The sequence below is a fragment of the Cyprinus carpio genome, chromosome B10 (assembly GCF_018340385.1).
Source record: "Cyprinus carpio isolate SPL01 chromosome B10, ASM1834038v1, whole genome shotgun sequence".
NCBI classification, from domain to species: domain Eukaryota; kingdom Metazoa; phylum Chordata; class Actinopteri; order Cypriniformes; family Cyprinidae; genus Cyprinus; species Cyprinus carpio.
Window position 1 is genome coordinate 24,157,576 of NC_056606.1, and position 20,297 is coordinate 24,177,872.

Sequence of the window (20,297 nt, forward strand, 5' to 3'; positions counted from 1 at the left end):
TTTAGGTTGAAAATGGTATTCACAGAAGTCTCTGAATGAAATAAACTGATTTACATTTAATTTAGATATCTGTGACCCAGATATATTTGTAAGAATAGCCAACAATACATTGTATGGGTCAAAATGATTGATTTTTCTTTTATGACAAAAATCATTAGGATATTACAGTTTTTTACAGACGCTAGGACACATTTCTCAATACTTAGGTCACTTTTGCTAAACTCTTCACACAGTGAGCACAACAGAAGTCTATGTGGGCTAAACTGAGGATCAGTTATCATTGCTTTGGCACAAAATGCATTCAATGACTACATCTCTCAAATATCATGAATTCTTTTCTCACTCAGACACAACAACAACTGCCAAAAACTCTTTGTACGTACAGGCCAATTTGCACATGTTACATACTGGTTTTCAAAACTGTTAAAACTTATGTTCAAAACAATAACATAATACAAAACTGAATAAGACAGCAATTTGCTACATTTCTACAGTAATATTTTAATGAAATATATTTTAAATCTTAAAATTAAATGCTATAAAAACAATTGGACCAGCCACAGCTGATTCTCATTGTAGATGAACATCTATGCAGGTGTGACTCTCTCAATTTCATTACAAAAGGAGAAAACTGCTGAATAGTTTTGTATTTTGATGTAAAGATGTCTGATTCATTCCAGTAACATATATTGCAGTGAATTATAAACAGAGATGTGTCCTTGTTTTACACAAGAAAACACTGTATAATGCTACATGTTGTTGGTGTTTTTTTAGGTCATTGTTTTGTGGGTGACAAAGTGTGTTTGTCGGCTGTCAACCTTTGCTAGTGTTCTGGAGTTGATTTGAGACCTGAATAAAGTGTTTTGGTAGTTGTAGTGCATTTTGAATGTGAAATGAACTGCTTTGCCAAGCTGAAAGTTGGTTAGGAGAACTGTGTGAAGAGTTTTGCAAAAGTGACCTAAGTATTGAGAAATGTATCCTAGTGTCTGTAAAAAACTGTAAGTAAAGATCATGTTCCATGAAGATATTTAGTAAATTTCCTACTGTAAATATATCAAAACTTAATTTTTGATTAGTAATATGCATTGCTAAGAACTTCATTTGAACAACTTTAAAGATGATTTTATCAATATTTAGATTTTTTTGCTCCCTCAGATTCCAGATTTTCAAATAGTTGCATCTCAGACAAATATTGTCCTCCTAACAAACCACACATCAATGGAAAGATTATTTATTCAGCTTTCAGATGATGCATGAATCTCAATTTCAAAAAATTTACCTTTATGACTGGTTTTGTGGTCCAGGGTCACATTTAGTTATTTAAATTATTTTAAATTTACAAAGACAATACTTCAAATTTTACTTTGAAATACTTTTTTTTATTAATTAATCGCACATCAGATTTGGCTTAGAAATGACGTATAAAAGAGAATTTAAAGCCATAATTGTGTTACATGAGAAAACAATGAAATAAGTATTGTAAAAAAAATAGCAAACTTTAATACAAACATGGAGGCCTATTTTTAAATTGTTTATAACAAACAATGTGTGACTTTGGAAACTAAATCGTTAAATATGAAGAGGTCAAGTAACAGACTGAGTGAATCCAAATTTCACAAAAAGCTACAACTTAAAGATAACTAGAACACTGCAAAAAATGATACACAGTACGCACACATATATTATGTAATTTTTGTGAGGATTTTGCCAAACTCTATAATGAGGTCAACCCTCCTGTATCACTAGAATCTCTATTATCTGATCTTAATGCTGAAAATCATTTTACTGTTTTAAATACCACATGGACAGATTCATGCATTAACCTTACAGCTCCTTTTAAACTCTTTAAACCTAAACCTACACTAAATCGGAGCCATGGGTTGACCACAGTATTCGTTCCTTGAGGACAGTCATGCAGAAACAGCAGGAAAGTACAGTGGAAAAAGGACAAATCTACAGATTTCCTATGAGTTCTCTAAAAAATGAAAGTGAAAGTGAGAGTGAAAGTGACTTGCCATTTGCAGCCAAGATGTGTGACCATATACTCACGAAGTTATGCTCTGCATTTAACCCATCCGAAGTGCAGCACACACAGAGCAGTGAACACACACACAGGCTTTTGACCCACACAACGGACGCAGAGCAGTGGGCAGCCATTGTTTTATGCTGCGGCCGCCCGGGGAGCAGTTGGGGGGGTTCGATGCCTTGCTCAACGGGCAACTAAGTCGTGGTATTGAACGGTGGAGGAGAGAACTGTACATGCACTCCCCCTCCACCCACAATTCTTAACAACCCTTCGTGGGAGTCCGTAATCTCATTGCATTAGTAACCTCACTTGGAACCAACTTGAAATTGCCTCTCCTCAATATCAGTCTGCTGTTAAGAAACGCTAAGGCTTCCTTTGTTCAAACAACAACAAATCTCAGACACATCTTGTCCTCCTACAAACCAAAAGGAGAAGATTATTTTATTCCGCTTTCAGATGATGCCATACATCTCAATTTCCCAAAAATTTTACCTTTAGGACTGGTTTTGTGGTCCAGGGTCACATTTAGTTTATTTAAATGTATTTTAAAATTTTACAAAGACAATACTTCAAATTTTACTTTGAAATACTTTTTTTTATTAATTAATCGCACATCAGATTTGGCTTAGAAATGACGTATAAAAGAGAATTTAAAGCCATAATTGTGTTACATGAGAAAACAATGAAATAAGTATTGTAAAAAAAATAGCAAACTTTAATACAAAACATGGAGGCCTATTTTTTTAAAAGTTGTTTTATAACAAACACATGTGTGACTTTGGAAAACTAAATCGTTAAATATGAAGAGGTCAAGTAACAGACTGAGTGAATCAAAATTTCACAAAAGCTACAACTTAAAGATAACTAGAACACTTGCAAAAAAATGAAAGTGAAAATACACACAGTACGCACACATATATTATGTAATTTTTTGTGAGGATTTTTGCCAAACTCTATAATGAGGTCAACCCGCCTGTATCACTAGAATCTCTATTATCTGATCTTAATGCTGAAAATCATTTTACTGTTTTAAAATACCACATGGACAGATGCATTAAACCTTTACAGCTCCTTTTAAAACCTCTTAAACCTAAACTACATCTAAATCGGAGCCATGGGTTGACCACAGTATTCGTTCCTTGAGACAGTCATGCAGAAAGGAAGTGGAAAAAGGACAAATTACAGATTTCCTATGAGATCTTAAAAAATTGCCTATCATCATATCAGTATGCTGTTAAGAAAGCTAAGGCTTCCTTTTTTTCTAAACAAATTGAAAAACACCACCACACCCCAAAAGCTCTTTTTTCTGTTATTACAGTTTTTTTCAACTGCTTACACACAAAATTATTACTTGTCACACAATTTCTAAAACCTGACACTCAAACACCAGAACCACACACTAAATCTGCAAAACCTGACACATAATTTTGGCCTTTTTTGCCGTACTCAGTTTTCAATTTTCATTAAACACTTTTTTTGCAAAACACAAACACACATATTTTCTATGCAACACACAAAAATCTGACCGGAAAGTTTCTTGATTTCCTTTTATAAACACAACCAATCAAAAATATTGCCACACTAATTCTTAACAACAAAAAACTAACTCCTCACATGTGCAAACACTTGATGCTTTACTTAACAACAACCAATCATAACTTTAATAGTGGTCTATAAAAAGGCCAAAGGTCAAGTAATAGCTTTTGGACAATGGATGCAAACAATGCAGACAGAGTAAGAGGAGCTGGAGGGAGAGCCAGAGGACGAGTTCGACTAAGAGGAGTTGGAAGGGGAGGAAGGGGAGGAAGAGGACGAGTCAGAAATGGAGGAGGACAAGGAACAAGAAGAGTGGTCTCAAATTAGATTAGGGCTACAGTAGTCGATCATGTGATAAACCATGGTTTAACAATGAGAGAGGCTGGACTGAGAGTCCTAATTTGAGTAGATTTACTGTGGCGGGTATAATTCGAACCTTTAGAAATGAGAACAGGTATGTAACAATCTAATGTAATGTACACATGTTCTAATGTACACATAATAGCTTTTTTTACCATAACAAACAGTAGGCCTATACTATAATAAAAATATTTTTACTGTAGTACCCCTTGCATTCATTTACTACAGTGCATTGCATTGGTCAGAGAAGGTTCTTTCCACGGTGTCTGGCAAGAGAGAATATAGCATGTGACGTGGATGAAGTATTGTGGCCGGGACCCAGCCCGGAGGAGAGATGGAACCCTAGATACACCCAACCATCTCCACATGCAAGCACACACATTATGTTTTGGTTTTACACTACATGCTACAACACTACATATTTTTGATGTATTTTTTTTATTTTCAAACTGTGTACACTAATACTACAATTACAACCACAAAGAGCAAAAAACATAAATAAAAAGTTTGGTTTCAATTTTGCTTTTGTTTTTTACTTTATATATTCAACAGCTCTCCCCCAATTACATTCAATCATGTACATGTGAGCTTTTAAAAGAAGAGCTTTAGGTTTTGAATAACAGTGTGTATATGACAATCAAAAATATAACATTATGGTAAAGGTGTTTACAACGTAAGACAAATGTTTGCTTTTGAAATATGTTTTTGTGATATTTTGACTGTGGTGTTTCATTTGGAAAGAGATGTGAGGCATTTTGCATCTTGTGTGTGCAATTCTTGAATTTGTGTGTTAAGTTTTGAAAAAAAGAGGAAAACTTTGGAAAATGTGTGTAAGCAGTTGAAAAAAACTGTAACTCCATTCTTAACCCCCCTGTTATTTCTCTTCACTGCCCGTCTTTGGATCTTTGTGAGAATTTTTCTAGTTATTTCGGCAATAAACCTTCAAGTTTGAGAGCCCAGTTTCCGATCTCTGATCAGGTAATACCAACAGAGATTACTTCACCTGTCCTGTGGACTTCTTTCAATCCTGTCTCTCTGCATTATGTAAAGGAAGTTATGCTTAAACTCAAACCCTCCTTTAGCTCACACGACACCATACATCCGTACTATCTGAGACAAATATTTGACACTGTCGGCCCAGGGCTGGTGTCACTATTTAACAAATCCTTGTTAGAAGGAGCTGTGCCATCTAACTTGAAAATTGCCACGGTTACACCTGTTTTAAAGAAACCCTCACTTGATGCTTCTATTTTATAAAATTTTCGTCCGATTTCCATTTTGCCATTTATTTCTAAGATACTGGAAAAAATTGTGTTTTTACAGCTCCGGACCTCCCTGACTGATAATCAGGTTCTTGAGAAGTTCCAGTCTGGGTTTAAATCACTGCACAGCACAGAAACCGCTCTTGTAAAAGTTCTCAATGATATTTATATGGCAACAGATTCGGGGGACTCTGTCATTTTAGTAATGTTAGACCTGTCCTCTGCTTTTGATACTGTCGATCACTTATCTCTCGGCTGGAACACTGCGTTGGGTTAGGGGGGGGGGCTGTTTTAAGCTGGTTTAAATATTTTCTTACCAATAGATTTTTCTCAGTAAAAATAGGAAATTTCTCTTCTTCTCCTAGCAATCTTCTCCAAGCAATCTTTCCTGTGGTGTGCCACAAGGCTCTGTTTTAGCTCCTGTCCTTTTTTCTCTTTATCTTCTCCCTTTGGGTTCCATTTTTAGGAAACATAATGTTTCATTTCATTGCTCTGCTGATGATATGCAAATCTATATGCCTGTGTCTAGGAAAAATAACAGTTCTCTAGGCAACTTAACAGCATGTCTTGAGGAAGTGAAAGCTTGGCTTGCCAAGAATTATCTTTTTCTGAACTCAGACAAAACAGAAGTCATTGTTTTTGACTCCTCAGAATTCAGGCCAAGAAATCACCTTGACCTTGAATCTCTAAATCAATTAATCTCTCCCCAAGTACGGAATGTAGGTGTGATGGTAGATAGGTGCCTCAAATTTGACAAGCAGATAAGCGCAGTCATTGGGTCCAGCTTCTTACGCTCCTTCCTCTTCGCTCTTTAACAAAAATCTAATCTTTTCTCCCTAAGCGCTCCATGGAGACTGCTATCCATGCTCTTATTACCTCTCGCCTGGACTGTTGCAATTCCCTATACTTTGGTATATCTAAGTCCCAAACCGCACGCCTACAGGTCGTTCAAAACGCAGCGGCGAGATTCCTGAAGGGAAAGAGGACATTTGATCATGCTACCCCACCCCCCTCCTAAGATCCCTTCACTGGCTTCCGGTTAATTTTAGAATTGATTTCAAAATTTTATTACTGGTTTTTAAAATCATTAAATGATTTAGCACCTTCTTATTTGTCCGATTTACTTCATCCCTACCTTCCCACTAGAGGCCTTAGATCCAAAGATAAGCTCCTCCTTCAGATTCCCACAACCCGGCTAAAATTGAGGTTAAACCGAGCCTTTGAAGTGGCCGGCCCCAACACTGTGGAACAAGCTCCCACTCCATATTAGATCTGCCTCCACTTTGTCTGAGTTCAAATCATGTCTCAAAACTTATCTATTCTCTGTTGCTTTTAGCTTATAAGAGTGTTCTATCATAAATTGTTTTGCTACTATCTGTGTACTTTAAAAAGTGTTTCGTTTTAAACTGTTTTGCTGACTTTAGAGTACTTAATCTTTTATTTTTCCTAACTTGTACAGCACTTTGGTCGGCCTGTGGCCATTTTTATTTGTGCTTTATAAATAAACTGAACTTGAACTTGAACTTGATACAATTAATCGGGATGTTGCCCAGCACTCAGGGCCGGCCCAAGCCCTTCAGTGCTGCCAATATGACTGAATATTGTAAATGCTTGATTATTTGCACACTATAAATCTAACATGCCCATTATCAGTTTTATTTGTTGTAGCTGTGTTGCTTACATCACACCAATGTTTTTACCCTTCTACGATTTTAACTGTAACAGTAGCAAACCCACAAGTGTAGTCAGGGGTAATTTGCACTTTAACATTCAAAGTCAGTACTAAGAGGCGTTCTAAATGTGGTGTACTGAAAAGTAGTTAAATAAACCACCAGACAATGCATTTACAGAACAGAATGTTCTGTAAATGCACACATACAGACACACACACACACACACACACACACTCTTACACAGAGACAGATGCACAGACACACGCGCACACACACACATTCACCCTCTCATGCTTACAGTCACACACACACACACAGACATACACAGAGAGACACACACACTCACACACACACACACACACTCACACTTTCATGTTCATGGTTGTATAAAATAATGCATCGTGACCAACGCTATCTCACGACCAATTCGTACGTATTTTACGAGGTGGCTAATTCGTACGAATTTGTACGACCTCACTGTACGAATTTCATACGAATGGACGGGTATTTAGGGGCGGGGTTTGGTGTAGGTAATTCGTACACATTTCATACGACAACTCGTAAAATACATCGATTTGGCAAAAAAACTTTGAATTTGTACGAGTGTGGTCGTACGAATTCGTACGAAATAGCCACCTCGTAAAATATGTACGAATTGCCGTGAGATCGGGCTGATCGTGACATACATCTATTTTCAGGTGTAGAGTTAAAAACCAATTTCATTTCATAAAGTCACATTAAATTAATAGTTTTTATGGTTTAACGTGATCTGAAGTCATCTGAGGAGAACATTACAACAATAAAACCTGTAAACCCAGTCTGACTTGATTTTCAGATTTCACTAGCGCCATCTGCACTGTACAGAGTAATACTGCAATACTTACATGTACACAGCTGGCGGTCACTTAGTTTGCACCTTTGTGTGGCTCGAGAAAACACACCAAATGCAGCAAAACTGTTTTCTTAACAAATCTTTATGTAACAAGGAAACATACGTCACATTATAATTATACATTATATATATTTCAAACTTCAGATGCATCTTCTTCTTTTTTTCCTGCATTCACAAACAGTATCATGCTGGAAAATTAGTGCAATTATTAAAAGCAACACAATTGCTGTGCAAAAATAAAAAATTGACTAAAACAGTTTGACTTGTAATATGAAAGCAGCTGTAGAGAGTGATCTTCTGGGTTTCTGAGCGGAAGCTCTGCTTAAAGTCGACTGTAGGGTTTGCTCGGAGGGCTGAACGTGAACCGCTGAGGGCTAAATTGAGCAGTGCTTCTGAACTTGGGCGAGACGGTTAACCAGTTCAGTCTGAAGGACACGTCTCTGTCCATCTGTGAGGGGGACGGCCAGCTGAAAAATCATACCATGTAACAAGGAAACATACTTCAATGCATTATAATCATATATACACAGCGGGTAAAATAGGTATTGAACACGTCACTATTTTTCTCATTAAATATATTTCTAAAGGTGCTGTTGACATGAAATTTTCACCAGAGGTCGATAACAATCCCAGTAATCCATACATAGAAAGAAAACAAAACAAATACATTCAGAAATTAAGTTCTGTTTGATAAAATGTAATGACACAGGGAAAAAGTATTGAATGTTTCAGAACTGTTCAGTTTTTTTTTACCCGTATTTTACAGAATTTCTGAATGTAATAAAATTTGACTTTCACTAATGAGGATTATTTGTGTTTTGTTTTTTCCCTCTCAGTGAGTTTTTTGACTTAAAGAAGAAATTTGGTGCAGGAACAATTTTCACTCAATTTCAATTACTAGTCAATTTCAGAAACAATTACAAAAAAATGAATTAAAATTGAAGTTTAAAAGTAGAAAGACTGAATGTTTTTATGTAACACATTCACCAATAACTTTCAATTTATTTCATTTTTTTACAGTGTAGACAGGTGCAAAATATTTTCTGCAAAATATGATTGATAGAATAAAGAATAAATAATCCATTTAAAATAATTTAATAAAGTTTATTATTAAGTTTATAAATGTAATTAATTTTATACTATTTATTTTGAAGATTAAACATTAAACAGAGAGTATGATTGATATAATAAATTTCTGTGCCAAAAGAAATTGTAATAATAATATTTTTAATAAACAATAAATACAAAAATAAGAATAACTAATTAATAAATGTATATTTAATAAAGTTTATTTTGAAAATTAAATAATAAACAAAGTATGATCGACAGAATTATTATGTGTGCCAACAGAAGTTGTAATTATAATGTTTTTAATAAAGAATAAATACATAATTTTAGTATAACATTAATTAATAAATTTATATCAATTTAATAAAGTTTATGAATTTAATAGTATTTATTTTAAGAATTAAATAATAAATGAAAAAAATATGATTGGTAGAATAAATAATAAATTTACGAATAACATTAATTAATACATTTATAGCAATTTAATAAAGTCTGCAAATTTAATAGTATTTATTTTAAGAACTAAATATAAATAAAAAATATGATTGGTAGAATAAATAATAATTTAAAGAATAACATTAATTAATACATTTATATCAATTTAATAAAGTTTATGAATTTAATAGTATTTAATTTAAGAATTAAATATAAATAAATATTATTGATAGAATAAATAATACATTTAAGAATAACATGAATTAATACATTTATAATAATTTAATCAAGTTAAATAATATAATTATAATAATTTAAATAATTTAAATTCTAGAACATTTGAGACACTCTGAACTCGAATAAGAGTTTTGTGGAGCACTACCTCTGTCTCTGTGATGGAGAATAGGACAAGATCTTGTTCTTCCAGCGGAGGATGCTGGGATGCGAGAGCGGCTCGATCTCCACGTCACTCAGCGCCACAAGAACATCATCGTCCATCTCCACAATTAAATCAGGAGAAACAAAAAAAGAACTAAAAACATAAGATTACCTAACAAGTCTTATCTTTCTGAACGAGTCTGAGCGGTGTGTTCGGTCTCACCCTGCTATAAACACATGAGCTCTGAGGCTCAGATCCGTCGTGCTGTGTGTGGATTTAAACGAGGAGCTGGAGGAGCTGCAGGAGTCCGGCTGGACCGTGTCCTCGTCAGTGTCCTCGTCAGCTGTGAAATACTCGTCTGAGCCGCAGCTGGAGCCGTCTTCATCAGCGCTCCGCTCCAGCAGAACCTTCTCAAAGTCCTGCAGCAGATCCCGCACCGGGAACACTTCATCAAGAAACGATCCATCAGAGCGCCCTTTCAACCAGAAAAACACAGACATTAGAGACAGCAGGAAATTTGTCTTGGACTCAAAGAAATATATATATATTTAAATTGTACATTCAAATTCAAATACTCAGAAGCAAGAAACAACGACAAAATAAAAATAGTCTACATGTGACATCAGGGCTTCAACCGTTATTGTACGAAGCTATGAGAATACTTTTTGTGCGCAGAGAAAATCAGTGTTGTTTACGTTCAGTAGAAAGCGTGCGAAGAAGACGGAAACTAGGAGAGAAGAAATGCTGAATAAATTATACTATTATTGTTTTCTTTGCGCACAAAAAGTATTTTCGTAGCTTTGTAAAACTACGGTCTCTTAACTCTCTCTTAGCTACGTTTCTGTCACTGATCGTCGTAATATTCTCGCTGTCTGTGGAGGGTCAGAGAGCTCTCGGATTTCACCAAAAATATCTTAATTTGTGTTCTGAAGATGGGTTTGGAACGACACGAGGGTGAGTGATTAATGACGGAATTTTCATTTTTGGGTGAACTAACGCTTTAAGGAACTATTAGGGCAAAATATAATAATAAAATAATTGTAATCAAGGTAAAGTGTTGATTTCAGGTCATGTGTTCAGAGAGTGACCTGCGGATGAAGGGTCCTCGGTGGAGCTCAGGTGCTCCTCCAGCATCTTCAGTCCGTCGCTGCTGCTCAGATCCACGAAGCAGCCGAGGAAAGCCCAGTGTTCGGCCCACGGGAGTCCCATCTCATGAGCCAGCTCTCTGCACACACAGCGTGTTATACCTCGCTCGTGAGACATGAGTACAGTAGTGCTGACAACATTAGCGTGTGTGTCTGTGAGGGAGAGATAGATTCAAGCATTATTAATTAGGTCAGCGTGCTCACCGGCCGACTCTCTCTGCGCCGCGCTCCGAGTCAGTCTTCAGGATGTGATGGAAGTATTCGGCTCGCTCTCGCCGCGGCGTCTTCCACAGTCTGAGAAACTCCTCGGCCTGCAGGACAACAACATCTCGCTCAGATCTGACTGTTTCTTATTCGCCAGTCTGTGATTGGACGATGCTTTTGTTCGAGGAATATCCTATTCATTTGTTGTTCTTTGTTTCTCTTATTCCTTTGCAAAGCAATAGTGGTCCTAAAAGGCATTATATAAAAATAAATTATTAATTTTATATATATATATATATATATATATATATATATATATATAGATATATATATGATTCTTGTTATTGCTACTACTAATAAAAATAATATTATATTATTGTTATATATTTTGTGTTCCAACGGATATTGTAATTTAATAACTTTAATAACAATAATGCATTTCTTTTAATAATAAAAACAGTAACTTTTATACTTATTAATAACTTTTATTAAATAAATAACAATAATTTTAAATAATGACAATAATGTATAAATCTAAAAAAATATAAATATTAATAATAATAAAATTAATTATATTCATAATCATAATGATTATTTTTATACATTTTGTTCTAACTTAATATAATATAATAATTTTAATATTTTTACAAATTATACAAATAATAATTTATTAAGCTTGTTTGTAATAATAATAAAAATAATTGTATTATTATTACTACTAACGGTAATAACAATAGAAATAATAGTAATAATAAAAACAGCAACAATAAAATAATAGTAATAAAATTAATATTATTATTTTTTTAACAACCAAAAAACTTTTTTTTAAGTATAATGATGATTCTCTATTATGCTTGTTTGAAATAATGATAATAATAATAATAATACTGTTATATTTAAATTATTTCATATTTTATTAAATATTAATGTTATGCATTTTAAAATAGTTTAAAATATAATTATACTTTTACATTTTAATAAAAATAATTTAATTTATTTAAAATAACAACACTATCTTTTTACATTTAAACAATAGTTTAATCTATATTTTTTTATTATTATTATTGAAATTAATTTTAAACAATTATTGTAATTATTATAATTATGAACATGATAATTTCTGTTGCTGCACATTTATGCAATTACAAGTGAGATTCAAACAGGTATGAGGCACCTTTGATGAATTCACAGGCCCAGCAAAAGCCTTGACGGTCATTACTGGGTTTTTGGGACTGTCCATCATCCGGTCAGGACTGTTTAACTGATCACAGGACTCCGGTGAAGTGAGACACCAGGGGGCGCCGATCACCGGATGCAGCGTGTTGTCTGCGGCCCGCAGCAATGGCACATAAAATCTGTCTGTGACAAAAACACCAACAACACAGCAGTCAAACACACCCTACATCAGAGAACCGACAGCACTCGAGCGCAGCAATGATACGGAAGTTACGTATTCAGATTACTTTTTAAAGTAACTAGTAAAGTAACGCATTACTTTTTAATTTAGAAGGAGATATCTGAGTTAGTTTTTCAGTTACTTTGTTTCTGGTGTGTTGAGTGACAGCTCTGGTGTTGCCATGGTGACAGAAATCAGGAGTAAGTGCAGAGTGTTGTGTGTGAACATGATCTTACTGTAGTTCTAGACTAAATATCAACATGTGTTTACTCAAAAACACATCCAGTGTTCCTCAAAATCAATAAAAACAGTCAAATACAAACTCAGAATATTAGACAAACCTGCAATAATTAAATATGTTAAATAAGACAAATATCATGTATGTATTTAATCTCATTTAATTAACGAATGTGTTTGCTGCTGACCTTCTATGATCTAATTCAGTCGTACTAATAATCAAAAATGACACATTTGTGTTTGATTTGTGTTACTGCTGAATAGTGCTGAACTTTCTTCTCCTGCTCATATTCTTCATGTGATTAGTTTGAGCGGCGCCCTCTACTGTACAGACGTGAATTTACACTTCCTTCAGCCTGAGCCGCATTCACTTCACTTCTGGTGTGAAAGCGCTTTTACATTTGTACAAGAACTTTTTATATTAAAAACAAACAAGCAAGCCCCACCCAGATTTAAAGTAAAGTAAAGTAACACATAAAAAGTAACGTAACTAAGTGACAGAATTAGTTAGTTTTTTTTAGGGAGTAACGCAACATTGTAACGCATTACTTTTAAAAGTAACTTTCCCAAACAGACCTTCCAAATAGTCCATGATCTTCTGCTTCACCTCCTTGCTCTTGTTCTTGCGCTCACAGATCACCTGCAGAAAGAGCGCGAGCCGTTAGTTCACGAATGAGAGTAAGACGGGTTTAAGACGGCTCGGGTTCTTACAGCGGACGGTTTCTGGTCGTATTTGTTCCTGCAGTGTTTGTCGATGCTCGGATGTGAACACAGAACATCCACCACCTCCGGACATCCAAACTTACAGGCGAAGTGCAGCGGCGTCTCGTTGCTCTGGAAGAACATCACATCTCAGATACGGAGAACAGCTCCGTCACCGTTCACTGCTTTTTACTATGACTACTACTACTAATGATAACAACAATAACAGTAATATTAAAAATAATAATGTTATTTTTTTTAAATTACTATAATATTTAAATAATTAATTTTCTTAATTTAATAATAATTCCTTATTATGCTTGTTTGTTATTATTATTAAAATGATAATTATTATACTTCGTTTGCCAATAATTTAATTTATTTAAAAATATTACATCTGTTAATTATCACTAATACTATTAATAATAAAATTTGATATTAATTGTTCTTATTAAAATGATCATTATACTTTAAGTGCTGATAGAAATTGTAATGATAGTAATTTTAATAGCAATAATTAAATTTATTTATTTATTACTATAATGATAAAAGTTACATATAAAATAAACTATTAATTAATATCACTAATACTACTACTACTAATAATAAATGTAATATTGATTTATAAAATTGTTTTTTATTAAAATGCTCATTATTATACTTTGCATGCTGATAGAAATTGTAATTATAATAATTTTAATAGGAATTTAATTGATTTAAAAATGTTAAATTTTTGCACATAAAAACAATAAATATATAACATTATATTATATAATAATTTTAATGTAATAACAGTTATATATAATGTAAACTATTAGTAATTTTCATTACTACTACTACTACTACTACTACTACTAATAATAATAATTAAAATTGTTATTAAATTTAAAATTGTTATTATTAAAATTATCATTATACTTTTTGTGGGAATAGAAATCGTAATTATAATAATTTTTATAGCACTCATTTAATTTATTTTAAAATATTACTTTATATTTTTAATTTAAAAACATTAATTTGTTACTATACTATTGATATAATAATAGTTGCGTCTTAAGTCAACTATTAATTATCATTACTACTACTAATAATAATAATAATAAAAGTTGTTGTCAATTTTATATTTGTTATTATCAAAATGATCATTATTATACTTTGTTTGCCAACAGGAATAGCACTTAATAGCAGTAAGTGAATGTAATTAACAGCAGACTCACAGCTTTGTCAGGCGTGTTGAGGTACAGATCGACGATGTATCGAATGCGCTGCTGCAGCATGAGCTCGTTATCGTTAGGATACATGAGCCGCATGAACTCCAGGTCCTCCAGCGTCTCCAGCAGCAGACGAGCGATGCCCGCCTGGTTCTCTTTAGCCGCCACATGCAGGACGTTATATCTGCAGCCCTCCTGCACACAACACATCAGCCACCGGCACAGTGTGCTCGCTGGTAACAGTTCAAACAAACATGACAACTGTACACAATATGTTCGTAAGACATTGCTATTTCAAATAAACGCTGTTCTTTTGAACTTTCTGTTCATCTGTGAATCCTGAAAAATAAAATGCATCACAGTTTCCACAAAAATATTGTGCAGCACATTACATAATCAATAATACCAATAATACTACTAATAATAAAATTTTATATTAATTTATAAAACTGTTTTTATTAAAGTCATCATTATACTTTGCGTGACGACAGAAATTATAATTATAAGAATTTAAATAGAAATAATTTAATTTATTTAAAAGTGTTACATTTAAAAAAAATAATAATAATTATATAATATTATATTATATAATATTAATATAATATGTAAACTATTAACTATTATTACTACTACTATTAAAAAAAATTTTTTTAATTGTTATTCATTTTAAAAATATAATTAAAATTATCATTATAATACTTTTTGTGGGAATTGAAATTATAATTATTTTGATATCAACAATTTAATTTGTTTAAAAATATTATATTTTTAAATAAAATGTTATTATAATATTAATATAACAATAGTTATATATAAAGTAAACTATTAAATATTATCATTACTATCACTACTAATATTAATAATAAAACTTGTTTCAGAAATGTTTGTTGAGCAGCAAATCATCATATTAGAATGATTTCTGAAGATCATGTGACACTGAAGACTGGAGTAATGATGCTGAAAATACAGCTGCGCATCACAGAAATAAATTACAGTTTAACAGAGATTCACACAGAAAACAGCTGTTTTAAATCATAATAATATTTCACTATTTTTACTGTATTTCTGATCAAATAAAAGCAGCTCCGGTGAGCAGAAGAGACTTCTTTCAGAAACACTGAAGATAAGAAGCGCACCTGCACGATAGTGGGATTGTCGCCGGATCCGATGAGGTATCGAGGGTTCCCCCACACCAGCTCCCTGAACGCCTCCTCGTCTCCGCTCTCCACGGTTTTACGCAGTTTGGCCGTCAGGTCTTGGGTTCGAGGACTCTTAAACTCATTGGCCTTCTCCAGGTTCAAAGCGTCTGAACACAGACACATGACACACTTCACACAAGCCATCTTAACAGGCAACATGTCTAGAGCCCTACGATCCCAGCCCTGAAGAAGAATGGAACTCACTGTATATTCTAGGGATATTATCGTGGTCACATGACGATATGAAACGATCATTTTAAACAACATTTTAAACTGGGAAGAAATAGTAAACTGGAAACACATTAGACAGCATGTCTGGGTGTGTGCGTGAGCGCTGGACTGACCTGCGCTGGTTTTCTCCGGAGACGGTTTGAGCTGCGACGCACAGAAACCTTTAGCGAAGTTCTCCGCGTCTTCTCTCCTGGCGAAGGCTTTAAATCGAGCTCCTTTCAGCTTCATCACGGCCTTCAGCGCCTTCATCTTATCGACGTACACATGCAGCGCTCCTGAAACGATCACACGCTCTCAGAAGCACGATGATATTGCATGAGTCTAAAATGCATGCACACAGTTCAACTGCATGCTAAAGCTCACCCTCTTCACCAGTGCATCAAAACTGAAGCTGGGATAACCTCAACATTAACAACAACACTGAAATAACACACATGCATTTTTACATGCATCTGACTCACAGATAAACCATGATTTTCTGTCAATAAGAATCAAAAAAAATAGAACACACCAATATTTTCATTGGAATGAAAAAAAGCGCATTTTATTTAACATGTTAACCTGTAGCTAGGCTCGGGAATCAAAAACTGGTTCCAGGATCTGGAATTATTGGATTAATATGCACTCAGAGACGGACATATGCGCGTCTCACTGGTGCAACAGACATTACATGAGAGTGTTTAATACTGCAACATGCTCACATCGCATCATTTTGGGTAAAAATAGAACAATAATGCTCAAGTACTTTGTAACGCAGTAACAGCACAGACCTTCTTGAGCCGCTGGGTCGTCCGGCTCAGGACACACGCCGTAATAAACACACGGACTCTCCGTCTGCGGCTCTGGGGTTTCAGCTTCAGCGGTCTCTTCCTCTCGGTTCTGCTCACTGATTGGCTGCTGGAGCTCCTCCGCAGGAGGTGAGCTCCCAGAATGCACCGCGTCCTCCTGCAGGAGAGCTCGGGCCAGCTTCTTCTCAAAGACGCTCCTGGTGGTGGCTGTGACCGGGCCGCATCTGAGTCCGGCGCCGGTGAGCTCGCCTCGCAGCTGATCCGCGGTCAGCGTCTGCAGTCGCTTCAGAACCGCCTCCATGACCCAACTCCAGCTGACCACAATCACAAGCAACACTTTGGTCATTTAGCAGAAGCTTTGATCCAAATGAGGACAATGGACGCAATCAAAATCTATGAATAGTGTCGATGAAGAGTAAATTAATAGAAAAATGAATCGTTGAGCGAAACGCTTGGGAGTCGTTAAATAAATGCTTATTATAAGACAATGAAAGTATTTTTTGACCTTTTTGGACCAAAACCAAAATATGAACCTTTCATAATACACTAAAAAAAAAAAAAAGCAATTAAAAAATTAGAGTTTTTTTTTTTTTTTTTTGGTGTAGTTTGGTAGTGGTTCTCACCTGTATAACAGCCTAAAAGAAAAAAAAGACTTCTATTTGTACCAAAATATTAGAAACAAATATGAGGTCATTTATTATTATTTTATTAAACTACACATGCTCAAACCAAACCAGAATAGGAAGAACACATGACATTTAAGCATTCATTTCACGTGTGTGTGTGTGTGTGTGTATATAACAATAAAAACAATTAATAAAAAAATATATACAAAATTAATTTCATAAAAAATTATTTAATCCCATAAAAAATAATTTAATCCATTCCATCATCTCTCATTCATCACCAAATGAAGTTTGAGCATCTCTGTATTAAACTCTGTACAATCAAACATAAACATGTCAAAACACATTTCTTACCATTAATGAATGCTTCAACTGACTACAAATATATATTTTTAATAAATAATCACTATAAATATTTTTTCTTATAAGTGAATATTTACTTTAAATATAAAATTAAATATAATAATATGTAAATATATTTTTATATTATATAATAGTTATTATATAAACAATTAACATTTATTATATATATATATTTTTTTTTTTTTGGGGGGGGGGGGTTGTTTTGATCTGCTCAGCAAGTCCTTTGATACTATATTACTATTAATTATTATAAATTATTATTATTATTAAGAATAAAGAAGCACAAAAATATACACCAGATATTGTTGATATCACGTTCACTCATGAAAGTATACTGATCTAAATTATATATAGATGACTACAGTGTTTTCTGACATGTTTTCTGAACTTACAGTATGCTTGAAAAATGTGCGTGATATAAACAGCACATGAAGTAAATCTCTCACATGTTTAACTCATTATGAGCTTCTATTAATAATCGACTGAACTTCATTCTGTTCGTCTGAGTCACTGAACTTCACATGAAATAATAGTACTTTAGAGTAAACACTATAGTGCTTTTGAACCATACTATAGTCAAGTGTATTAAACTGTATATATTAGATTATTTAAAACACTTTGTTAATGAATGCTACAGCATACTGTAGTATTAACTAGTGTGAAATGATAAACTGTAATTAATACTGTAGTGTGTTTTAGTTTTTTAATACAGTAAACTGTAGTGTATTATAGTATAACTTATCCTATTTTTTTAGAAAACATAGTATAGTATTGAGTAAAGTCATTTGTTTATATTAGGCTACTTTAGTTGTTATATTACCCCAGCAACTATAGAATTACCACAACAAATTAATTCAAGTACTTTACTGTAGTATGAAACACTATACATTAATACAGTATTTTTTCATGAGGCTGTCTGTGGCGAACATTTTAATAAAACAAACAGGCCTGATCAGGATTTACGCAGCTGGATTTCAACTTAAGTATATGAAATAAACAATAAACTACCAGATAAACTCTTACCAGTCGATTATCAGTCAGTGATTGACAGTGAAGTCTATCCTGAACATTTACTGTAGGAACGCGTCACAGAACGGAACCAACACACGCAGACGATCACAGACCCTTCCGAACCTCAAATCAAACGCTAATAAAAACATATCGATACTTAATACGAATCATCGTGTTGTATTTTCATGGCTAAAGAGAAGCGCGACGCTGTTGACTGGTGGAGGACGTGTCATTCAATGAGTCGACTCCTTTGAGTGAACAATATGAATCGGCTCCCGTCTGAGAACCGTTTTCTAAAAGACGGCTCTCGTTGTTGTTGTGGCTAAAAACCTGTTTTTATACAGTCTTTATACAATCTTTATTTGACCCTCTAACTCTAGCACTTTCTATTCTAATTCTATTCTTTAAAAAAAAACATGCCCTTTTAATTTTCACTCTATTCATTTACTGCTTGTTTTCTTCTTTTCTTTCTTCTTTTTTGTATTCTATCTATTTGTTTTCTTTTTATTTATTATACAATTAACAAAAAGCAAAAGAAAAAAAAGGAAAAAAGTGCTCTAACACTAGCTTGCTCTATTCTTTTTCTATTCTGTTTGTTTTCTTTTTATTTATTATACAATAAAAAAAAACTTTCTACGTCTAGAGTGTTTTTTTTAAATGGTTTAGTTTAATTACTTTGAATAATTTAATCATATTTGTGCACACATCCCAGATATAGGTCAAAACATTGACAAATTTGGCTGAATTATAAAACCCAGAAGTGGTACTAAATAAAGAGCCGCTTGGGAGTCGAAAGAGCCGGTTCTTTTTGCTGAGCTGAGCCAAATGATCCGGATCCCTAAAAAGAACCAGAATTTCCATCACTAACTGCGCATGCGCCGCGCGATCCGACAGAGGGCGCCACCCCTCACATGCCTGAACATATAATAAATAATTATTATGTCTACGCCTGAACACATCTGATTTTAGCATACTGCATGCATGCAATGACCATTTTAAATTTTTAAATAGATATAAAAATAATACACGATTTACACTGCTTAAAATATCCACGTGCCGCAAGTCAGATAAAAACAGATTTTTAAAAAAATTAAAAGATTTACCATTACATTACCAAAACTCCCCTGGAATAGTGTCATTTTATTATATATCCTAATTGAGATACCATTATAGTTCTTAAAATCTGTTTTTATTTGTATATTTTCTTAGTAATTTAGTTGTGTGTTTTTGTGTAACGGGGGTTTCATGTTCATGTTATTTTGGAGTTTAGTCATGTTCCTTGTGATTCTGCCTTTGGTTGGTTCTTGTCATGTTTCCTGTGGAGTACTGATGTTGTATCCTGCTGTCAGTGAGTCAAGTCTTTCTTCAGAGGTTTGGGTTTCGGATTACTTTGGAATAAAGCTGCACTTTGGTTCATCTTAAACTCACCTTCAGTGAACTAATTGTTACATTTTGTCATATTTAGTAGTTTTTGGATTATCAACCTAACTACCTGAAATTATTATTATTATTATTATTATTTTTTTTTTTTTTTTTAGTTTTAGTTTAGTTAA

At 33.7% G+C, this 20,297-nt stretch overlaps 2 protein-coding genes across 2 annotated transcripts; both read right to left on the bottom strand.

Annotated features, from left to right (window-relative positions):
* Window positions 1–7,813: 7,813 nt before the first annotated feature.
* Window positions 7,814–9,750, bottom strand: LOC122138770 (ankyrin repeat and LEM domain-containing protein 2-like). The gene is made up of 2 exons (XM_042733331.1): window positions 9,635–9,750; window positions 7,814–8,216 (listed from the first exon to the last, which is right to left on the bottom strand). The coding sequence occupies exons 1-2, from the start codon at window positions 9,748–9,750 to the stop codon at window positions 8,072–8,074; spliced, it is 261 nt and encodes an 86-aa protein (XP_042589265.1). The 3' UTR covers window positions 7,814–8,071.
* Window positions 9,751–9,823: 73 nt separating this feature from the next.
* Window positions 9,824–18,984, bottom strand: LOC109109457 (ankyrin repeat and LEM domain-containing protein 2-like). Its single transcript, XM_042733330.1, has 11 exons — window positions 18,757–18,984; window positions 16,727–17,058; window positions 16,070–16,231; window positions 15,663–15,832; window positions 14,533–14,721; window positions 13,325–13,447; window positions 13,190–13,253; window positions 12,155–12,339; window positions 10,981–11,087; window positions 10,720–10,856; window positions 9,824–10,106 (listed from the first exon to the last, which is right to left on the bottom strand). Exons 2-11 carry the CDS (start codon window positions 17,043–17,045, stop codon window positions 9,850–9,852), a joined length of 1,713 nt encoding a protein of 570 aa, XP_042589264.1. The 5' UTR covers window positions 17,046–17,058; window positions 18,757–18,984; the 3' UTR covers window positions 9,824–9,849.
* Window positions 18,985–20,297: the final 1,313 nt, after the last annotated feature.

Bases quoted from the DNA above. Each gene is read 5' to 3' on its own strand.
- LOC122138770 (XM_042733331.1), bottom strand. From the start codon at position 9,750: ATGGACGATGATGTTCTTGTGGCGCTGAGTGACGTGGAGATCGAGCCG. The intron at 8,217-9,634 runs GTAGTGCTCCAC...ATGATTTTTCAG, and splicing joins TCTCCATCACAGAGACAGAG to CTGGCCGTCCCCCTCACAGA.
- LOC109109457 (XM_042733330.1), bottom strand. From the start codon at position 17,045: ATGGAGGCGGTTCTGAAGCGACTGCAGACGCTGACCGCGGATCAGCTG. The intron at 16,232-16,726 runs GTCTGTGCTGTT...TGATCGTTTCAG, and splicing joins CGACCCAGCGGCTCAAGAAG to GAGCGCTGCATGTGTACGTC. The intron at 10,107-10,719 runs GTCACTCTCTGA...TCTGGTTGAAAG, and splicing joins CGAGGACCCTTCATCCGCAG to GGCGCTCTGATGGATCGTTT.